The 22639-nt window shown below is 48.2% G+C and overlaps 1 protein-coding gene and 1 non-coding gene across 8 annotated transcripts in view; both read left to right on the top strand.

The window, feature by feature from the left end:
• Positions 1–22639, top strand: part of LOC135522363 (ubiquitin carboxyl-terminal hydrolase 34-like) — a 55078-nt gene that overhangs the window by 13937 nt on the left and 18502 nt on the right. For 2 of the 7 annotated variants that reach the window (XM_064948581.1, XM_064948571.1), the window contains exons 11-45: positions 62–187; positions 2390–2519; positions 2817–2947; positions 3222–3910; positions 5115–5329; positions 6105–6220; positions 7531–7658; positions 7802–7891; positions 8477–8572; positions 9032–9114; positions 9901–10055; positions 10401–10514; positions 10779–10878; positions 11172–11334; positions 11712–11838; positions 12321–12468; positions 13022–13122; positions 13377–13580; positions 15044–15169; positions 15767–15889; positions 16061–16144; positions 16257–16343; positions 16663–16863; positions 17866–17948; positions 18215–18255; positions 18459–18583; positions 18792–18944; positions 19154–19314; positions 19557–19861; positions 20308–20471; positions 20837–20902; positions 21081–21284; positions 21542–21619; positions 21909–22003; positions 22259–22431. In XM_064948581.1, coding sequence (XP_064804653.1) covers positions 62–187; positions 2390–2519; positions 2817–2947; positions 3222–3910; positions 5115–5329; positions 6105–6220; positions 7531–7658; positions 7802–7891; positions 8477–8572; positions 9032–9114; positions 9901–10055; positions 10401–10514; positions 10779–10878; positions 11172–11334; positions 11712–11838; positions 12321–12468; positions 13022–13122; positions 13377–13580; positions 15044–15169; positions 15767–15889; positions 16061–16144; positions 16257–16343; positions 16663–16863; positions 17866–17948; positions 18215–18255; positions 18459–18583; positions 18792–18944; positions 19154–19314; positions 19557–19861; positions 20308–20471; positions 20837–20902; positions 21081–21284; positions 21542–21619; positions 21909–22003; positions 22259–22431 — 5185 coding nt within the window. Of the gene's footprint in view, positions 1–61; positions 188–2389; positions 2520–2816; positions 2948–3221; positions 3911–5114; positions 5330–6080; positions 6221–7530; positions 7659–7801; positions 7892–8476; positions 8573–9031; positions 9115–9900; positions 10056–10400; positions 10515–10778; positions 10879–11171; positions 11335–11711; positions 11866–12320; positions 12469–13021; positions 13123–13376; positions 13581–15043; positions 15170–15766; positions 15890–16060; positions 16145–16256; positions 16344–16662; positions 16864–17865; positions 17949–18214; positions 18256–18458; positions 18584–18791; positions 18945–19153; positions 19315–19556; positions 19862–20307; positions 20472–20836; positions 20903–21080; positions 21285–21541; positions 21620–21908; positions 22004–22258; positions 22432–22639 lie in introns of all 7 variants that reach the window. The other 5 variants (XM_064948546.1, XM_064948536.1, XM_064948589.1 and 2 more) reach the window with 4 other exon arrangements.
• LOC135524960 (small nucleolar RNA SNORA70) lies at positions 8728–8861 on the top strand. The gene has a single exon (XR_010453051.1). It is a non-coding gene; the product is annotated as a small nucleolar RNA SNORA70 (small nucleolar RNA).

Raw genomic sequence — 22639 nt, 5'->3', positions numbered from 1 at the left:
TTTGTTCTTTTCCATTGAAGTTCTCCTTGACCCTGCCTCTCTATCTGTTCTCCCCATGTAGCTGAAGCACTGTAGCCGTTACATCCACGACCTGTTCCCCTCGCTCATCAAGAACCTGGACCCGGTGCCGCTGCGCCACGTCCTCAACCTGGTGTCCGGCCTGCACCCCAGCGCGCACACTGAACAGGTACACACCACACACCATAAGTGCCCAATGGTAGTTGATGCTATTCTACTAATTACCTAGATCCGGGAAGATGCCAGTATCGCGATACTAGTTAGTATTGTGGCAAGGAAACACAACACTAAGCAAATTTAGGCCACGGCAAGGAGTGGATAATCAAATGTCGAGTGTGATTTGATCTAAATATCACCAGCTCCCCCCGCAGCTACTTGTCCAAGCCTCCCCAGCTTCTCCTTCACCCAAATCCAGATAGCAGATGTTCTGAAAGAGCTGCAAAACCTCGACCTGTACAAATCAGCTGGGCTAGACAATTTGAACCCTCTTTCTAAAATTATGCGTCATTGTTGCAACCCCCTATTACTAGTCTGTTTAACCTCTTTCATATCGTCCCGAGATTCCTAAAGATTGGAAAGCTGCCGCGGTCATCCCCTTCTTCAAAGGGGGACACACTCTAGACTCAGACTGTTAGACTTGTATCCATCCTGCCCTCCCTTTTCTAGTCTTCGAAAGCCAAGTTAACAAACAGATCACTGACCATTTCGAATCCCACCGTACTTTCCCCGGTGTGCAACACCTCAGCCATGCTCAAGGTACTAAACGATATCGTAACTTCCATCGATAAAAGACAGTACTGTGCAGCAGTCTTCATCAACCTGGCCAAGGCTTTCGGCTCTGTCAATCACTGTATTCTTATCGGCAGACTCAACAGCCTTGGTTTTTCAAATGACTGCCTCGCCTGGTTCACCAACTACTTTTCAGAGTACAGTGTGTCAAATCGGAGGGCCTGTTGTCCAGACCTCTGGCAGTCTCTATGGGGGTGCCACAGGGTTCAATTCTCGGGCCGACTCTTTTCTCTGTATATATCAACGATGTCCCTCTTGATTCCTTGATCCACCTCTACGCGGACGACATCATTCTGTATACATCTGACTTTTCTTTGGACACTGTATTAACAAACCTCCAAACAAGCTTCAATGCCATACAACACTCCTTCCGTGTCCCCCAACTGCTCTTAAATGCTTGTAAAACGAAACGCATTCTCTTGAACCGATCGCTGCCCGCACCTGCCCACCCGTCCAGCATCACTACTCTGGACGGTTCTGACTTAGAATATGTGGACAACTACAAATACCTAGGTGTCTGGCTAGACTGTAAACTCTCCTTCCAGACTCATATTAAGCATCTCCAATCCAAAATTAAATCTCGAATCGGCTTCCTATTTCACAACAAAGCCTCCTTCACTCACGCTGCCAAACATACCCTCGTAAAACTGACTATCCTACCGATCCTCGACTTCGCTGATGTCATTTACAAAATAGCCTTTAACACTCTACTCACCAAATTGGATGCAGTCTATCACAGTGCCATCCGTTTTGTCACCAAAGCCCCATATACCACCCACCACTGCGACCTGTATGCTCTCGTCGGCCAGGCCCTCGCTTCATATTCGTCGCCAAACCCAATGGCTCCAGGTCATCAATAAGTCTTTGCTAGGTTAAGCTCCGCCTTATCTCAGCTCACTGGTCACCATAGCAACAACGACCCGTAGCACGCTCTCCAGCAGGTATATCTCAAGGGTCATCCCCAAAGCCAACACCTACTTTGTCTGCCTTTCCTTCCAGTTCTCTGCTGCCAATGAATTGCAAAAATCGCTGAAGTTGGAGACATATCTCCCTCACTAACTTTAAGCATCAGCTATCTGAGCAGCTTAGCGATCGCTGCAGCTGTACACAGCCCATCTGTAAATAGCCCATCCAATCTACCTACCTCATCCCCATACTGTTTTTATTTACTTTGTTTTGCCTTTTTGCACACCGGTATTTCTACTTGCAGATCTATCACTCCAGTGTTAATTTGCTAAATTGTAATTACTTCGCTACTATGGCCTATTTATTGCCCTACCTCTTTACTCCATTTGCACACACTGTATATCGATGTTTCTATTGTGTTATTGACTGTACTTTTGTTTATCCCACGTGTAACTCTGTCGCTTTGCTTTATCTTGGCCAGGTCGTAGTTGTAAATGAGAACTTGTTCTCAACTGGCCTACCTGGTGAAATACAAAAATAAAAAGACTTTGATAAGGAGCTTTATAGTCACATACACCTAGTCTAACTAACAGAGCTGCTCTTTGTCTTGGTCACCTGCCCACCATAAAGATCCTATAATTGTGATTCTGTATGTAATTCTATGCTGCTCCCCCAGACCCTATACCTGGCCTCCATGCTGATCAAGGCTCTGTGGAACAACGCCCTGTCCGCAAAGGCCCAGCTCTCCAAGCAGAGCTCCTTCGCCTCGCTGCTCAACACCAGCGTCCCCATGGGCAACAAGAAAGGTACGATGGTTGTGTTTGTGTCTGTGTATTTCAAGGGATATACCTTTTGTTTGATCAGTGGTAGTCAACAACTCCGGTGCATGTTTTTGGTCCAGCGCTAATTAAGGTGTTGAATCGAATGTTTTAGTGCTGGGATGGAACAAAAGTCTTGAACACCTTTTTAGATACCAGTAACCATGGTTTACCACTTGCTTAGATAAATATGCTCTTAAACATATCTGCTGTATATAGACTACCTTATGTTTTGTGAGATGCGGAATCTGATGCATCAAGCCTCTGCTTCTCGTCTCGACCCAGGCTCCCCAGCGGCCAGCCCGGACAGCAGTGACAACAGTGACACTCACCACAGCGGCGGTAGCGACATGGAGATGGACGAGCAGATGATGGGCGGCAGCAAACGGGGCCAGCAGAGACTCTCTGACACGGAGGTTAGTAGCACTCCAGTACCCTTTTCACACCATCTAGCTAGAGAAACAAGTGATGCACGTTCTCAATACATTTAATGGGAATTGTTGTTACTTTCCAGCGCTGTTCAGAAATCCACGCCATGTTTATTTTGTTTGCCTAGCCACTGTCCCCAATAGCTAACTTTTTAGACTTTTTATCCAAAAGCTAATCTAAGTCAATATCCCCGTCTCGTGGTTCTGATGTATGGCCGGTTTAACTGGAACTGATTTAGTCTCCTCTCTCCGCCCCGTCCAGGAGTCGATGCAGGGCAGCTCGGACGAGACGGCCAACAGCATGGAGGAGGGCAGCAGTGGGCCCGGCAGCAGCAGTGGCCACAGCGAGGGCTCCAGCAACGAGGCGGGCTCCAGCCGTGCCAGCCAGTCAGCGGGAAGCCCAGGCAGTGAGCTGCACTCTGATGACATGGCTGACAGCGAGGTCCTCAAGGAGGAGGAGGAGGAGGAAGATGACGAAGATGAGGACGACGAAGAGGACGACGAAGAGGATGAAGAGGGGAACAACCGGGGAGTAGCGGCCGAGGGCAGCCCGCAGAAGCAGCCCCGGGACCAGCCGGAGGTCAGGAAGCGGAAAGCGGGCGAGGCGCTGGTGGAGGAGCATGGCGACAGGGCCGAGAGAGGGGCAGGAGACGGACCAAAACCCAAATGTTTGCCCTTTAACCCCGAGGCAGCCGTCGGCATGGTAACGGCTGCGGTATCGATGGAGGGCCGCATGAGGATGCTGGACGCCTGCTCGGCCCGGCCTGATGGGCCCGAACAACAACATTCAGAGATGGGAGGCCCCTCATCCCAAATGGCCCCTGGCCCCCAGGAGCAGACCTGCCTGCCCTGCCCCGGGGACTTCCTGGGGGACGCCATGGGCAACGAGCTGTTCAACTGCCGACATTTCATCGGGCCCCACAACCACCACCATCACCACCACCACGAAGGGTAAGACTATCACCATCTCTTTTTGCTTTCTTTACGCTAACCTGTTATCTTCTTTATATCTCCTCTTTCACAATGTTCTATGTTCGTCAAATTTGACTCGGGAGATGAGGTTCTTTTTAAGGCTTCTTTCGACTACAGACCCCAACCAAGACGAACTGTCCGTGGCCGATTCTACATGTTGAATCAGGACCAACTACTAGCAATTATGTCGGCGTCCAAATGAGTCTAGACACCATCTATAGACAGTTGAGTTGCCTGTAGTTGCATAGATGTGTAGAAGTGTCCAGTCAATCATTTCTACATTTGTCATGAGGAACTAGATGTACACTGAGTGTACAAAACATTAGGAACACCTTCATAATATTGAGTTACACCTCGTTTTGCCCTCAGAACAGCCTCAATTCGTTGGGGCATGGACTCTACAAGGGGTCGAAAGCGTTCCACAGGGATGCTGGCCCATGTTGACTCCAATGCTTCGCACAGTTGTGTCAAGTTGCCTGGATGTCTTTTGAGTGGTGGACCAATCTTGATACACACGGGCAACTGTTGAGCGTGTGAAACCCAGCGGCGTTGCAGTGCTTGACACACTCAACGCGGTGCGCCTGGCACCTACCATACCCCATTCAAAGGCACTTAAATGTTTTGTCTTGCCCATTCACCCTCTGAATGGCACACATACACAATCCATGTCTCAATTGTAAAAAAAAACTGTAACTCCTTCGCTACTATGGCCTATTGATTGCCTTACCACCTCACGTCATTTGCACACACTGCATATAGACTTAATTTTTTTCTATTGTGTTATTGGCTGTACGCTTGTTTATTCCATGTGTAACTCTGTGTTGTTGTTTGTGTCGCACTGCTTTGCTTTATTTTGGCCAGGTCGCAGCTGTAAATGAGAACTTGTTCTCAGCTTGCCTACCTGGTTAAATAAAGGTGAAATAAAAAATATTGTCTCTATAGGCTTCAAAATCCTTTAACCTGTCTCCTCCCTTTCATCGACACTGATTTGAAGTGGATTTAACAAGTGACATCAGTAATTGATCATAGTTTTCACCTCGATTCACCTGGTCAGTCTGTCATGGAAAGAGCCATGTTTTGTACATTCAGTGTAAATGTATTTGTTTTCCTTGCAACGTGAATCTTAGGCTTATTCAAGTGACAACAACATGCATTGCCCTTCTAACATTGAATCATCCACCAGGCACATGGCGGACGACATGCTGAGCGCAGACGACGTGTCCTGCAGCAGCTCCCAGATCAGCGCCAAGTCGGAGAAGAACATGGCCGACTTTGACGGTGAGGAGTCTGGCTGTGAGGAGGAGCTGGTGCAGATCAACTCGCACGCCGAGCTCAGCTCCCACTTGCAGCAGCACCTGCCCAACCTGGCCTCTATCTACCACGAGCACATGGTGCAAGGTAGGCTGCACTGCACGGTGCACCTAGGGTTGTGAATTGACTTCAATTTACCCCAAAATTCCCAGGTTTCCCAGAAATCGTGGCTGGAAAATTCACAGAATACCGCACTCGCGGAACGGTTCACCCACTTATTGCACACCAATAACGGGCCTCAGTTTACAGCGGCACGAATCATGTAGTTATGGTTCTACTAATCGTCTGGATGGACCAATCCAGTCAAACGCTTTCACCATCAGTTAATCCCGTGTAGCTCAAGTGGTAGAGCATGGCACTTTTATTTTTTTTTTTAAATTTGAACCTTTATTTAACTAGGCAAGTCAGTTAAGAATACATTCTTATTTACAATGACGGCCTACCAGGGAACAGTGGGTTAACTGCCTTGTTCAGGGGCAGAACGACAGCTTTGGCATTTGATGCAACAACCTTTGGGTTACAGGCCCCAACGCTCTAACCGCTAGGCAACCTGCCGCCAATGGCTTGCAACGCCAGGGTTATGGGTTCGATTCCCACGGTGTATGTATGCACTCACTACTGCTCTGGATAAGAGCGTCTGCTAAATAATAAAAAATCATCTTCTACCTGTAAGTGTGACCGTCTGGGCGTTCCATATGGCTGCTTTCTTATTGCCATTCTTAGTGTCACTCGATTTGTTGTTATCCTTGCCACATTTTAGCATGATATTTTAGCTTGACATTTTAGCACTTCAGTAAATCTTTACTGAACCTTTTTTTATGGCTCTCTTTTTCACCAGCGGCTGTGTTTTATTCCTCTGCAGGCCCGCAGGTCCACAAGCACCAGTACTCTGGCAACGCCGTGACTGACATCAACCTGGACAACGTGTGCAAGAAGGGCAACACGCTGCTCTGGGACCTGGTGCAGGATGAGGACGCGGTAAGAACCGTGACACTGGATTACACCGTGCACTAAGAAAGCATTCTGGTAGCGACTTTCTTGCTGTGCAAAAGCATGTAGCATGTTTGTAGTCAGACAGCCTTGAAGCCTCGCGGCATAGAAGCAGAGTTTGAGTTCCCAGAAACAAGTGACACCTTTTTGTTGTCTAAATGTTCACCGAATAAAAATACATTTAAAAAAAGTCTGCTTTTCCAACCCATTTTTAACCTCTACGTGATCGGTGTCCCTATACCAGGACAGTTGATGCTAACGTGCGCTAATGTGACTACAATGATGTAATGGCCAACTTTCCAGGACATAGACATGTCTTATATGGGCAGAAAGCTTAAGTTCTTGTTAATCTAACTGGGCAGGGGGGAGTAGGAGTAGTGTCCTATCTTTAATTAACTCTGTCGATAGTTTTGACACATAAGGTCCATGATAACTAGCAAATGTGCCCACTCTATAGTCAACAGCTCGCAAATACAATGCGAGAATTTATATTTGGTTATAGGCAGCCAATCACCGATCATCATGTCACCAGCATACAAATGAAGACCCTTGATAATTATTGGATAGGAGCATCAAGCTCATTACTGTCAACTTTCACCACCCTGTGAAGTTCATTATAAATGATTCATCTGGAGCTTAATAAACTGCTTAAACATGCTTTTTCAAGTTGTAGTGACAAGACCACGCACAGCGTCGCATGACTGTAAATATCTCAGTCATGGTTAGTCTATCAGTAATTGTGCAATTTGCAATGTAATTTGTTGCATATTCTAATCAACGACCAAAAAAAGTATCCACTCTTGTCTCGACAATTTGACAGTTAAATTTAAAAAAAAAAATTAAAAAAATTAACCTTTTATTTTACTAGGCAAGTCAGTTAAGAACAAATTCTTATTTTCAATGACGGCCTTGGAACAGTGGGTTAACTGCCTGTTCAGGGGCAGAACGACAGATTTGTACCTTGTCAGCTCGGGGATTCAACCTTTCCGTTACTAGTCCAACACTCTAACCACTAAGCTACCCTGCCGTCCCAGGCCTGTTATGCGTTTTCAACGGGTACTTTACTCGGATAAAAATGGTTGGATGGAAACCTGGTTACTGTGTGGAAAACACGTTTTGTCAGCTCCTAAATATACTCAACATATTAGGAGAAAGCGTCACTTCCTCCTTCAGGTTTCGAGGAGCAGCTCATTTATTATTGAGGTTAGTTATCGCTATTAATTTAGGATCTGTTGTGATATTCTGAAGTCTAGAAAGAGGTGCGAGTGACCTTTCTCCGCTCTTCCCTGTTCCGTCAGATCCACCTGTCGGAGGGCCTGATCAACGAGGCGGAGAAGCTCCTGTGCTCTCTGGTGTGCTGGTTCACCGACCGTCAGATCCGCATGCGCTTCATCGAGGGTTGCCTGGAGAACCTAGCCCACCACAGGTGTGTGCGTATATATATATGAGTGTGTATGTCTGTGTGAACAACATGGCTCTGAAATGAATTGGTGTCAAATGTATTATCCCTTCGTGGGCTAGCTATTATGTGAAAGTTGTTTTTTGACTCCATGCTTCTCTCTCCCACAGATCTGTGGTCGTCTCCCTGCGCCTCCTTCCCAAACTGTTCGGCACTTTTCAGCAGTTCGGCTCTAGCTACGACACCCACTGGATCACCATGTAAGCATCGCACCCTCAGCGTGATTAGAACAGACAAACGTTGTCCATTACATGGCATCACAGAATAACATTGGCAATGCAACAGATTTGCACATATTGGACATGTTGTGACCATAACTTTGTGACAATAACTACTGTTTTTGTGACATTTGGAATGTTCGTAAATTCACGTTGGACTGCCGGTCAGGGCGTTCGTAAATTCAGAGTGTTTTGCACTCGGAGCGTTCAGAGCGCACACTGGACGCTCTGGCCGAGGAATAGGGTTGATCTGAGCGTTCTCAGAAGTGTTCTCACACGGCAGTTAAGCACCCAATCTAACTGTCTAACGTTGGTTAGCTTGCAAGCTACTTCCAGACACAAATGCTAGAACACCTCACTCTGACCGTTTTACTCTCCCGAGCAGAGCTGTTGGTGACTGTAACTGTGCTGCTGGCTACAGTTTACTTCCGTTTGTTTTGCAGACGTTTACTTACACCGGCCATATTCAACGGCCGTTATCAGTTGTTCTGCGCTCTGCTTACACTCGGGCGAGAGTGCTCCGAAATCGGAGCAGATAATGAATTTCCGAACTTCCGGGTCTTTCAGGTGGGCGGAGAAGGAGCTGCACATGATGAAGCTGTTCTTTGAGAACCTGCTGCACTACATCCAGGAAGTTCGAGAGCAGAGGCACAAGTTTGCCCTGTGAGTAACTCACCCGTTCTCTCCACTACCCTACCCACTCCCCCATTGACATTATTGACTTTGCCTTGTAACTATACAACGGTAACAGTCTTATTACTGTGGAGTATGGCAACATATTTGGTAACACAGCATGTATTGTAGGTACACCAATGTAACTGCAGCTTATTAAGCCGACCAGTCTCGCTGCAGTGCGTTTCTGGTGTGCAATGGCTGCGGACCGTGACTCTGTGGTTGTGTATGTGGCCAGCTCGGGAGGTGCTGGTTGCTTTAAGGGACCGCCGGGACAAAACGACACGTGCATGTTTTGTCCTGACAGAACCACAGAGAGCGTGGCTAGTCTTTTTTTGATTTCCTTATTTGAAACGCATTGGAATGTACGTTCGAGTGATGTTGCAGTTCAAAAGGAAACGGAATAGTTCATTATTGAAATATGTTCTTTTGATTACTATGCGATCACAGGTATGGCCACAGTGCGGAAGTCCAAGTTCGCTTGCAGTTCCTGACCTGTGTCTTCTCCACACTGGGCTCCCCAGACCACTTCAGTAAGTCAACAGGGTCGTGTTCATTAGGCACCAAATGGCGCGAAACAGACTGAAACGGCGAGTGTTTCAGCCATGACGTGTCCAATAAGGAAGACTTATTCCAGCGTTCCGTTACATGACCCAGTCTTCACATACAGTCCAACAGAAACATTCCCTATCATTCTCTCCCTCTATGGCTGGCTGGCTACACCCTGGGAATGGAATTGGCCCTGGAGGAGATGTGCAACCTGCTGAGCTTCTCTCTCCTACAACAGAGACCACATTGTCCTCTGGCGTCTCCAGAGGGGTGACTGGATCTACCTAGCTAATTCACTCTGTTCATAGCTGTGTGTGTTACTTATGTGTATGCCTGTTTGTCGTGCCTGTGTGTGTGTGTATGTTTGTGTGACTTTTGTGTGCGTGTTTGCACGCTTTTGTGTATGCGTGAAGGGGAGCTAATATTTTTGATTTAGAGGTCGACTGGGAGACTCCCTGCAGTCTTATGGTGGCGCCCGATCAGGACACAGAAGGATTAATACTGCAGCCAATTTTCTCTGGGAACCATTTATATTGTGTGTATGTGAAAATGTGGAGGTGGTGTACATGACTATCTGCCTGTGTGGTTGTGTGCCTATTGTGGATCCAGTGTGGGAGTGATACGCTCATCTTCCCCTTTATAGTAGGAAGTGTGTGGTTGTGTACCAACGCTGACACCAGTTTAACTCCTCTCCCCAGCAGGGAATGTGTGCATATATAACAGCGGGGTATTTGTATATGAACACGCTAACAGCCTCTCCTCTCCCTCAGGACTGAGTCTAGAGCAGGTGGACATCCTGTGGCACTGCCTGGTGGAGGACGGAGAGTGTTACGACGACGCGCTGCACTGGTTCCTCAACCAGGTCCGCAGCAAAGACCAGCACGCCATGGGCATGGAGACCTACAAACACCTCTTCCTGGAAAAGGTACGACCGGATTGGACCATCTGGTCTTAGTGGGGAGGGGTGTTGGACAAGGGTCATTCCAACGTGGTCTGTGATGGCGAACCTGAGCTAAAAACCAATTAAACACATTGATAGCTAAAATCTGTAACAAACAAAAAAAGGGGTGGGGGGTGGGAGGAGGTTGACATTTAAAAAGTCCCAAAGTTGTCAATTCATTGTGAAAGGTCATTGAAAAGTGATTCACGAGACGGGGAAACAAATCGGAGAAGTTGCCCAAATCGTTGAAAAGCCTTGGCATTAAAAGCATTGGTCTTAAAGTCTCAGATTCTGTCATTGTAATACCGTTTGCCCTTCCTGTTTCCTCAGATGCCCCAGCTGAAGCCGGAGACCATCAGCATGACGGGCCTCAACCTCTTCCAGCATCTCTGTAACCTGGCCCGTCTGGCCACCAGCGCCTACGACAGTGGCTCCAACTGCGAGGTACACACACACACACACTTTATTTGAATCCACAAATCACATTACAGAGAAGGATTCAAACACACACACACACACACACACACACAGGGACAAACACACCCACCCGAGTACAGTTGGTCATACACACATACACTCTTATACACACACGGTTTGTGTCATCGGTGTTTGGTAACTTTCAGGCCCATCCATACCTCTCACTGAACCCTGCTGTCACCTTGTCAACGCTTGTCCATGACCTCTAACCTTTGACCACCTCCTCTGTAGCTGTGTGGCATGGACCAGCTGTGGGGCATCGCCCTCAGGGCCCAGTCCGCTGACATCAGCCGCGCTGCCATCCAGTACATCAACTCCTACTACATCAACGGTCAGTGGACCTTCAGTCGGTACACGGTTGAAGACTCCTAGTAGAATTTCTCCACCATAACACCCTTGTTTTATATTGCTGCAAAAAAGGAAGTGAAAAACCTGTCCGCAGCAGCACGTCCAGATCCAAAACATCCTACTTTATAGTTATTATTTTGAACGAGCGGTTTTAGACGTTTGCCTAGAAGCTCGGCTTATTGCAACGTGCCTATCAGGAGTCACCGCGATGACCTACTGATTTCCGATCTTGGCCGATATTGATTCTGCGGTTGCGTGTCCGTCTCCGTCCCCCAGCTGGTAAGACGGGCCTGGAGAAGGAGCAGGAGTTCATCAGTAAGTGCATGGAGAGCCTGATGATGACCTCGGCCAACCTGGAGAAGGACGCCCACTCCAGCCTCACCGTCATCGAGAGGGGCCTGCTCATGCTCAAGACCCACCTGGAGGCCTTCCGACGCAGGTTGGGAACTCACACACACAAATGCATGTACGCAAGCAGACGCACCGAAACTCTCTGACAGAGAAACACACACGCTCCTCATCTCCATCCTCTCAACCTGTCTACTTTAAGCCCTGAACCTCTAAACTTAACCAGCACACTGCTTATCATCAACTATATTTCCGCCTCGCCTAGTAGAGATCATCCCTGGACCTGGAGAGCTACAGGACAAGCTCTTGGTCCAGTTCTCCTGACCCATCCACCCTTCACCCAAACTTTTCCCCCCGACTCAACTCCCACGCTAATTTCAACCAGCACGAAGAACCGTGTCTCTCTTTGGCGCTCTCTCACTTTCTCTCTGCACCCCCAACACTCTTTGTCTCCCGCCCCCTCTCCAGGTTTGCGTACCACCTGCGTCAGTGGCAGATCGAGGGCACGGGCATCAGCAGCCACCTGAAGGCGCTGAGCGACAAGCAGTCTCTGCCACTGAGGATCGTGTGCCAGCCCGCCGGCCTGCCCGACAAGGTACCCAAGAAAGTACCCAGCATCTTGGTACTTAATTATTAACCCTTGGTCGCTTGGAAACACTCAAATGCTCTTGTTGCTGTTGTGTTCTGTGGTGTTAGGGAAAATCTACAGGCCACAATGTCAAAATGAATGGAAACGATTGGTGCAAGCTAATTTCATACTTTTATGGAGTAGAAGTGTTTGTTGTGATACTACTGTGAAGAATGCTGTGTTCTCATTCTTGATGTTTGTAAAGGATGTTCTAACACACTTTTTCTGTGTGTGCGCGTTTGTGTGTCTGTTTGGTCACTTGCCTTTGTGTGTGTGTGTGTGCGTGCGTCTGTCCCTTTCTGTCTGTGTGTGTGTTGCGTCTGTGTGTGTGTGTCTGTTTGGTCACTTGCCTTTGTGTGTGTGTGCGTGCGCCTGTCCCTTTCTGTCTGTGTGTGTGTTGCGTCTGTCTGTGTGTGTGTCTACGTTCCTACCTGTGTATGTGGTACCAGATGACCATCGAGATGTACCCCAGTGACCAGGTGGCAGACCTGCGGGCCGAGGTGACCCACTGGTACGAGAACCTGCAGAAGGAGCAGATGAACCAGCAGGCCCAGCTGCAGGAGTTTGGGCAGAGCAGCCGCCAGGGGGACTTCCCAGGTCTGTCACCTCTCACCTTTGACCCCTGATCCAGTGTGGCGGCAATACCAATGGAGAATCTCGATTGCTTTTCCTTGATTCCTCACATCCTCTCCTCGGCCTTTAAAAAAACAAAAAAACAATTGGATAATGAGTATGTGATTGGATGGGATCAAGGAAATGCAATTGAGATTCTCCCCAAGGCTGTTGCATCCTTCCCTTTTTGAAGCAATCACTGATCTCACCGTGTATTTTAGGGGTATTCAAACAGGGCCTGTGGTGTCAGTAGTCTTGAATTTAATTGAATTTAATTGAATCAATTTGTTTTTTGTTCCGAAGGGCAATTCTTATGTAGCGACTGGTTTCCTTACCCCCTCATTAGAAATGCACACTTCCTTCAGAGATCTATTGAGGTAATCACCTCAGAAGGAAGGATTACACCGTTTCTATGCCGTCCTTTCAGATCTGAGTCATGGTTTTTCACTAAAGGAATGGATCAGAAGCCGCTTTTAGTATTGGGTGTTTCGCCAGTGTGTGTTTCTAACGTGTGTGTGTGTGTGTGTGTTTCCGTCAGGTGGTTTGATGGGCCCGGTCAGAATGATCTCCTCTGGACATGAGCTCACCACGGACTACGATGAGAAGACCCTTCATGAGCTGGGCTTCAAAGACATGCAGGTAACTACCTACACACACTTGGCAGTCTGCACTTAGGCGTACATATTCGCCCGGGGATTTCAAACTGATCGCAGGTTATTAGGCATTGTGGCTTTTTGAAGGCCATTTCCGATTGAGCCGACCATGTGCAGCGTTTTACGTGAACGATATCTCTGCGAACGGGGGAACGTTGGCTTTCAAAGCCGCAATGCCTATAACACACGATTGGCCCCTTCAGCTATGGCACTCATGCCTCTCCCTCTCCTCATTTACAGATGGTGTTTGTCTCGCTGGGCGCCCCACGGCGGGAGCGTAAGGGCGAGGGGGTGCAGCTTCCGGCCTCGTGTCTCCCCCCGCCCCAGAAGGAGCACATCCCCATGCTACTGCTGCTCCAGGAGCCCCACCTCACCACCCTGTTCGACCTGCTGGAGATGCTGGCCTGTTTTAAGCCCCCCAGTGCCCTGGGAGACAGCCCCGAGGTGGGTCATGGAGTGTGCGTGTTGTGGGGGCATGGGTTTAGGGTTGTGTGTGAGGGTATGTGAGATGCCAGCCTGCTTTAAGCCCCCCCAGTGCCCTGGGAGACAGCCCCGAGGTGGGTCATGGAGTGTGCGTGTTGTGGGGGCATGGGTTTAGGGCTGTGTGAGGGGATGTTGAGGGTATGGGAGATGCTAGCCTGCTTTATGCCCCCCAGTGCTCTGTGAGAGGAGGCCCTTTACAGTCCAATGGTTTGTGTGTGTAGGTTGGGCAGAGACAAAGTGGGTTTGGCATGACGTGGTATGTGAGGGGTTGTATGTTGGGGAGGGAAGAGTCCCCTTTGGCATCTCCATCAAAAATGTGTGTGTGACGGAGTAGATATGTTTGGGGATGGGTTTCATTGTATATCTTGACATTTTTTTCGTCTATTAGATACCCTTGATAATATAGCTAAGGAAATAAGAATGTAACGGAGCGTTTGAAAAAGCAGCTTGGAAACAGCTACATAGAAACCAGACTTGAAATACTCTCCATCCGATTAAATGTGAAATAGTCTTTGAGCAAAAAGCCCTTCCAGAATATAAAGTAGGCTCTTCCTTCCAGGTGCATCATGCATAATGCATCACGACTGTTCAATGGTCTTCTGGCAGTCGTTTGATAGTCCAGCAAAACATACTGCATGGGGTGTGTCCCAAATGCCATCCCTATTCCCTTGATAGTGCACTCTATTTTGACCAGGGCTCTTATGTTCCGGTCGAAAGTAGTGCACTGTGTAGGGAATAAGTTACCATTTAGGACTCAGCTTCGGGTGTGTAATACATAGGATGTAAGGCGCTCATCTGTCAAAGTGTGTATTTTAGTCACAGCGGCGGGAGCCGTCTCGTTTTGAAACGCAAAGTCACCCGGCGCTCTGTGCTTTTTATAGTCTCTCCCTTCACAGGGACTCAGAGAGGGGTTATCCAGTGTGCTGTTTGTACGTCACTCGTTCTCTCTTTTGCATGCATTTATCTCACTCTATCACTCACTCACTCACTCTATCACTCACTCACTCACTCTATCACTCACTCACTCTATCACTCACTCACTCACTCTATCACTCACTCACTCACTCTATCACTCACTCACTCTATCACTCACTCACTCACTCTATCACTCACTCACTCACTCTATCACTCACTCACTCACTCTATCACTCACTCACTCTATCACTCACTCACCCACTCTATCACTCACTCACTCACTCTATCACTCACTCACTCACCTGACCAGAACATTAACACAATTACTTGAATCAAAATGAGGTATTGACTATAGTGTGTGCCTGCCTTCGGCTGTGTTTATAGTACTGCTCCAAGGCTGCTGCTCTGTGGTGTGTGTGTGTGTGGTGTGTATGGGTTCTGTCACTGTGACAGCAGAAAATAACGCGTTACAAATATCTAAATAAAGATTTATTTTTTTTACTATCCAGAACCTACGATGTGAGGAGCTGCATCTCCATGCTGAAAACCTGTCGAGGCGCGTCTGGGAGCTGCTCATGCTGCTGCCCACCTGCCCCAACATGCTGCTGGCCTTCCAGAACATCGCCGATGACACGGTACGTCACGCTCCCCTTACGCGCCGTCACTCTCCCCTTACACGCCGTCACGCTCCCCTTACACGCCGTCACGCTCCCCTTACACGCCGTCACGCTCCCCTTACGCGCCGTCACGCTCCCCTTACGCGCCGTCCCGCTCCCCTTACGCACCGTCCCGCTCCCCTTACGCGCCGTCCCGCTCCCCTTACGCGCCGTCCCGCTCCCCTTACGCGCCGTCACGCTCCCCTTACGCGCCGTCACGCTCCCCTTACGCGCCGTCCCGCTCCCCTTACGCGCCGTCACTCTCCCCTTACGCGCCGTCACACTCCCCTTACACGCCGTCACTCTCCCCAATACTGTTATGCCCCTGCTCATGCTGGCCTGCTGCTTATCCCTTTGCATCCTGCTCATTCGTTTCTGCTCGTATTTCGTAAACATTCCCAGGGCCCCAGGGGTATACATTTTCGTTTCAGCCCGTCACGCACACACCCCATTCAACATATCAAGGGCCTGCCAATTTAGTTGAGTTGTTCAATGTTCTGACCCACTTTGCTCGCCAATGAATGACAACATAAAGATATGCGTCCTGTCTCGTGTGTGTTCTCCGTCTGTCCGTAGGGAGGCGAGGGTCTGTGCTGGAAGGACCTGCTGAGGATCAAGAGCCCCCACAAGCTGCTGTACGCCCTGGAGATAATCGAGGCCCTGGGCAAGCCCAACCGACGCATCCACCGGGAGTCCACGGTACTACTGGGACTAATTATTTATATATATATATATATATACACTTTGTCACTCACACCTTTTTTTTCTCATTCATGAACACCCACATTCACACACATATGCACACCCTTGCTCTGCTCACTGATTCATTCACGCATATGAATGACCCCTGTGTTGTCTGTGTGTGTCCAGGGGAGCTACAGTGACCTGTACCCAGACTCTGACGACTCCAGCGAGGACCAGATAGAGAACAGTAAGAACTCTTGGAGCTGCAAGGTACGCCTCTTTTAAACTGACAACTCTCACACTGTACACACTTACACAAACCACTTATCTATCACGTTAACTCCATTTCCTGTTTTTTTTTTTTGTTGCTCTCTTCTTACAGTTTGTGTCGTCTGGAGGGCTTCAGTTGCTGTTAGAGATTTTCAACTCTGCCATTCTGGAGCCCAAGGACCAGGAGTCTTGGACAGTGGTGGGTGGATCAGAAACACATTATAATACGTGGGAGAAATGGAATAGAATGGGTTGTATAGATTAAACTAAATAAAGTTGAAGTCTCGGTACTCTACAGTCATATGACGAGTGGTAATGATTCTGTTAAAAAAATAACGCTTTATGAGGTGCCGACGATTTCCCATTTCAAAGTGGACAATCCTCAAATCCATATGAAAAACATGGGAGGGAATGAACAAGACAGAAATAAAACCATGTCCATCATTGTTTTTAAAAACAATGTTCTGTAGTTAGTGTTGAGTGTTAACACGGGTCACGTCTCTCTCGCTCTCCTTCAGTGGTTGTTGGACTGCCTGGCTTGCCTGCTTAAGCTCATCTGCCAATTTGCGGTGGACCCGGCCGACCTGGACCTAGCCTACCACGACGTCTTCTCCTGGTCGGGCCTCACCGACAGCCAGCGCAAAAGGGCCTGGCCTGGCAAGTCCCGCAAGTCCGCAGGCGACCACGGCAAGGGCCTGCACATCCCCCGCCTCACAGAGGTACACTGGTCCCTCAGCCTCACCCTTGTATTATTTTGTTTGACGTAACCAGGAAATACAGAAACGTGTAATAACCCAGGATTGAGCAACCAGTAACCATAAACCGTAAAAAATAAATCAATAAGACATTTTAATTTATATTTTTTTCAACTTAATTTCTGTAGTGAAGGCAACATTTCTGTAGAAAGTAGTAGAGAATGTCCTGCAGCATCTTTTTGTCTCCCCATCTATTTCCTCTTCTCTCCCTCTGAAGCAGTCTTCTATTGCCTCTTCTGTCCCTCTGAAGCAGTCTACTATTGCCCCTTCTGTCCCTCTGAAGCAGTCTACTATTGCCTCTTCTGTCCCTCTGAAGCAGTCTACTATTGCCTCTTCTCTCCCTCTGAAGCAGTCTTCTATTGCCTCTTCTGTCCCTCTGAAGCAGTCTACTATTGCCTCTTCTGTCCCTCTGAAGCAGTCTACTATTGCCTCTTCTCTCCCTCTGAAGCAGTCTTCTATTGCCTCTTCTGTCCCTCTGAAGCAGTCTACTATTGCCTCTTCTGTCCCTCTGAAGCAGTCTACTATTGCCTCTTCTGTCCCTCTGAAGCAGTCTACTATTGCCTCTTCTGTCCCTCTGAAGCAGTCTACTATTGCCTCTTCTGTCCCTCTGAAGCAGTCTTCTATTGCCTCTTCTCTCCCTCTGAAGCAGTCTTCTATTGCCTCTTCTCTCCCTCTGAAGCAGTCTTCTATTGCCTCTTCTCTCCCTCTGAAGCAGTCTTCTATTGCCTCTTCTCTCCCTCTGAAGCAGTCTTCTATTGCCTCTTCTCTCCCTCTGAAGCAGTCTTCTATTGCCTCTTCTCTCCCTCTGAAGCAGTCTTCTATTGCCCACAGCTATTTTGTGTCTCTGTACTTCCTTCCCTGTGGTGTCTTGGCCTCTACATGAACTTCAAAACTATGCCCGTGGGTAAAATTATTTGTATCTTAAATACTTGATGTACTTGATTTTTAATTTTTTTTTCATGTCAGGTTTTCCTGGGCCTTGTCCAAGGCACCAACCTGATCCAGCGCTTGATCAACGTGGCCTACACATACGATAACCTAGCACACAGGTGAGAGAACACCGAAGACGAGGCCTGTGTTTCCGTTGTGACACTACCCACTAGCGTGCTATGTAGTACTTAACTACTAAGTATGTTTGGTGTGGCTCAATGTATGTGGTCACACTCTCCATGCCGAGAAAGGCTTTTGAATTTGAAGGAAGGCATTCATTGTAAGTTGTGTTGTCGTATGGACACGGGGCATCGGTGTGAAATTTTTGAAGTTGAGGTTTCCGTCAGCCTATCTTGACTTTGTTTACTTCCTGTTTCACCTGCAGAGTTTTGAAGGCCCAATCGGATCACCGGTCCCGCCATGAAGGTGAGCTACGTTTTACATATGCTTAAATGTTAATCAACATGAGAAATTATAAGCCACTTTTTTTTTTTTTTCACACAAACATTTTGCACTGAAAGTAGAGCTTTCATAGCCTCCTATCCATTCTTCTGTATGTGCTTAAGCACATTGTTCTTAGGAATGACACGTTAGACATGTGAAATGACAACGTTATTCCTATGTTCCAGTGACCCACTACTCCATGTGGCTGCTGGTGAGCTGGGCCCACTGCTGCTCTACGGTCAAGTCCGGTCTGGCCGACAGCGACCACCTCCACGACTGGCTCAGGAAGCTCACCCTGCTGGTCCCAGAGGTGAGATCTGGGGGAATAATGAGACACTGACCCCCCCCACCCCCTTCAGTTTGTTTCGGTGTAACATTTGTGGGTATTTCCATCCAAAAATATTGTCTCTATTTTGATGCCACCGGAATACTAACTATTCTGTGACCCAATCGATCCGTGTGACCTTGGTAACAACATCAAATAGAGGAAGGTGTTTAACGTGAGTGTGCCTTCTCAGACGGCGGTGCGTCACGAGGCGTGTAACGGCCTGTACAAGCTGTCCCTGTCGGGTCTGGAGGGAGGAGAGTCCATCAACAGGTCCTTTCTGCTGCTGGCTGCCTCCACGCTGCTCAAGTTCCTCCCCGATGCACAGGCCCTCAAACCACTGCGGGTGGGTACAGCACACATACACACTTGCGCGTATAGACAGATGCATATATATACACACACACACAAGCACAATTTGTTTTGTACTGTATACTGACTAAAACAAATGTGTTCGTTGTGGGTTATTCAATTCCTAGTTCACGTCAAGTTACACATGTCTAATATAAATGAAGGGGGCTCTGTAGCTGATGTGCTGTGTGGTCATGTGTTCAGGTGGAGGACTATGAAGAGGAGCCCGTGCTGAGGACGGGCTGCAAAGAGTACTTCTGGCTGCTGTGCAAGCTCATCGACAACATCCACGTCAAAGACGCCAGCCAAACCACTCTATTGGACCTGGATGCTTTAGCCAGACACCTGGCCGACTGCATACGGAGGTGAGTCCAAGATGAATCCAAGACCTGGTCTGCGTCTGAAACTGTGTCCTATTGCCTATTTAGTGCACTGCCTTTGGACCATGTGCCTGGGTTTTAATGTGTGATGGCTTGCGTTGTCCACGTTCCTTCTGGAGAATTAAGGCCAGCTCAGTTCAAATACAAGGGACAATATTGTTTTTTTAAAACCACTTCTACAATTAAAGTTTGCTTGCTCAAACATTGACCCGTCTCCCACTCCCCAGCCGCGAGATCCTGGACCAGCAGGACGGCGCCATCGAGGACGACGGCCTCACGGGCCTCCTGCGCCTCGCCACTAGCGTCCTCAAACACAAGCCCCCCTTCAAGTTCTCCCGAGAGGGCCAGGAGTTCCTGCGCGACGTCCACAACCTCCTCTTCCTCCTTCCCAGCCTGGCCGACCGCGCCCAGCCCAAGTGCAAGTCGCATGCGGCCCGCGCCGCCGCCTACGACCTCCTGGTGGAGACGGTGAAGGGCTCGGTGGAGAACTACAGGCTGCTTCACAACTGGGTCATGTCCCAGCACATGCAGAGTGAGAAGGACCTTTAAGAACGGTTGAAAATGCTACTAGGAATATTTGTCAATGAGAGTAATGCATTGGTAGGAGGGCCCAAGGGAATACAATGGCCATTGAATTAGACATTGTGCTGGCTGACAGAATCTGAAAATAGTTTCCGCCCCTAAACTGCGCCTAGCTGTTTTCTTTGGTGGGGTGCGGGGAGTAGAAATACTATATACGCTGGTTTTAAACAAACAGCCAAATAGCATCCCATTGAAGTCTGGCCTTCCTGTTGGTAATGTCTGCTCCATGGATTTCCATTACCGGATCAAATGAGTGAACCAAGTTGGTTTATTAAGGTTCAAAGTCGCTATGATTTAAGGTATTTGAGCATCATCAAACATAATCTTAGATCCGGTATATTTTATTAGGCCCCTGAACGATATTAATATTTGTGTTAATGTTAATTAAATTGACAGCCTCTCACGCCCCATACAAGTGGGACTACTGGCCCCACGACGACGTGCGTGCCGAGTGTCGCTTCGTGGGCCTCACTAACCTGGGGGCCACCTGCTACCTGGCCTCCACGATCCAACAGCTCTACATGATCCCTGAGGCACGCCAGGCCGTCTTCACTGCCAAGGTCAGTCCGCTAAATACTTTGCTCCTCTTATGCCCTCTCTTTGTTCTATCGTTCCTCTCTTGTTCTCCTTCTTGCTTTTCTTACGCCTCTGTTTTTTCCCCCTGTCTTGTTCTCTCGCTCTCTCTCCTCGCTCTATATTAGCGATTTGTAATGGATGATATTACTGTGGTTCCCTTTTCACAATGCTGTAGTTTGTATGGGGGCAATTTCACCACATCCACGCTTGGAAGATCCACGGCAGCCATTTTGCGCAGGAATGCTATTTCACTCCCTCTGCCACCCGGAAGAATGCTTTCGATGTTGATATTTGCGAATGTTGTTTGCTAATGAGAGTTGTGGTTTTTTTGTGTTTTTTTTCTTACCAGTACGCAGAGGAGATTAAGCACAAGACCACCTTGCTGGAACTCCAGAAGATGTTCACCTATCTCATGGTACGCAGCCGGTCTCTCTCTCTCTCAGCCCTCTGTCTCACACCCTTCTCATCTAGCTCCTCCGTCCACATGACAGGAACAAACTGACGTTGTCCCCGTGGAGACCCTGCTACTTCGATTTTGCTCCGCTCCTCCTTTCTTCCATTTTTACCCCCTCGCTCTCCATCCCTCGTTCCAGGAGAGCGAGAGGAAGGCGTACAACCCCCGCCCGTTCTGTAAGACCTACACCATGGACAAGCAGCCCTTGAACACGGGCGAGCAGAAGGACATGACCGAGTTCTTCACCGACCTCATCACCAAGATAGAGGAGATGTCCCAGGACCTGAAAAACACAGTGAAGACGCTCTTTGGAGGGGTCATCACCAACAATGTGGTCTCGCTGGTAAGAATCACTATACTCCTTTAGGTGTTTACCTGCTACCTTTCCCTAGTGCAAAAGAGTTGTGTAAAATGCAGAACTCATCATAAACCGCATTAAACCACACTGCTGGATTACGAGGTTTACTGTTTTTTTGTGCACTTTGCACTATTCCTTGGCACTACAAAAATTCACTACAAAATGTTGCCCTACATGCGTTTATTGCACTTGTGTGTGTGGCTTTACACATTCTCATTCAACTGATTTTCCCCATCCAACAGGACTGTGACCACGTGAGTCAGACAGCCGAGGAGTTCTACACGGTCAGGTGCCAGGTGGCCGACATGAAGAACATCTACGTAAGGACAACATCGCCATCAACATCGTTGACGTCGTTTAGAAGTGCAACCAAGTGTTATAGACTGGGGTTTACCTTCCAATCACACGTCGCAAATCTCATAGCACTGTAGTATCACACTGGCGCCCTTCTATTCAGCTTGGAATTCTTACTCTTGCAAATGGCAACTTCTCCTCAAGTCATCCTGTGTCGTACTCTGTTAGTCAGATGTATTTTCTATGCTCCTAATTCTAGTGGGCATATAGTACTGCTTGGCATGTTGCTAGAGACTTGTCTTCGTGTTTCCTCAGGAATCTCTGGACGAGGTGACCATCAAGGACACTCTGGAGGGGGACAACATGTACACCTGCTCCCAGTGTGGCAAGAAAGTACGCGCAGAGAAGAGGTGAGTCGACACGAACCTCATGAAGAGGACCCTGCTGGTTTCTACTGAAAATAAGCCAACTATCCTACACTGGCAGTCGTAGTTGTATACTTGACATTTTTGGAATGGTTGGCTGGTTTTCCACGAGTTGATGTTGGTTTTACCATTGGAAAAAATAACTTATTGACGTCTCTATTTTTTTTTGTGTTTGGTTTTTGTACAAGACCTGTGCTTATATTAATCTCCCTTCCCTTTCTCGATCCTCCTCCTTTCCAGGGCGTGCTTCAAGAAACTGCCTCGCATCCTGAGCTTCAACACCATGCGCTACACCTTCAACATGGTCACCATGATGAAGGAGAAGGTCAACACGCACTTCTCCTTCCCCCTGCGCCTCGACATGACCCCCTACACTGAGGACTTCCTCATGGCCAAGGGCGACAGGAAAGAGGGTACGCGTCACTTCCTGTTCCGACAGACCCCCCCCCCCAACTTCATGATTTGCTTCTCATAGGCCCTGTACGAAATTCACTTGTGTCACTGTACTAGTCGGTGTGTTTTGAAATCGGGTTGAGTAGCAATTTGCGGATAATTCCTTTTTCGTAGTCTGTAGAAAGACGACATGTGCTGGATAGAAAAACTAATATCTGAAAACAGTAA

The sequence above is a fragment of the Oncorhynchus masou genome, chromosome 4 (assembly GCF_036934945.1).
Source record: "Oncorhynchus masou masou isolate Uvic2021 chromosome 4, UVic_Omas_1.1, whole genome shotgun sequence".
Classification (NCBI taxonomy): Eukaryota; Metazoa; Chordata; class Actinopteri; order Salmoniformes; family Salmonidae; genus Oncorhynchus; species Oncorhynchus masou.
This window is presented reverse-complemented; position numbering and strand designations above follow the sequence as displayed.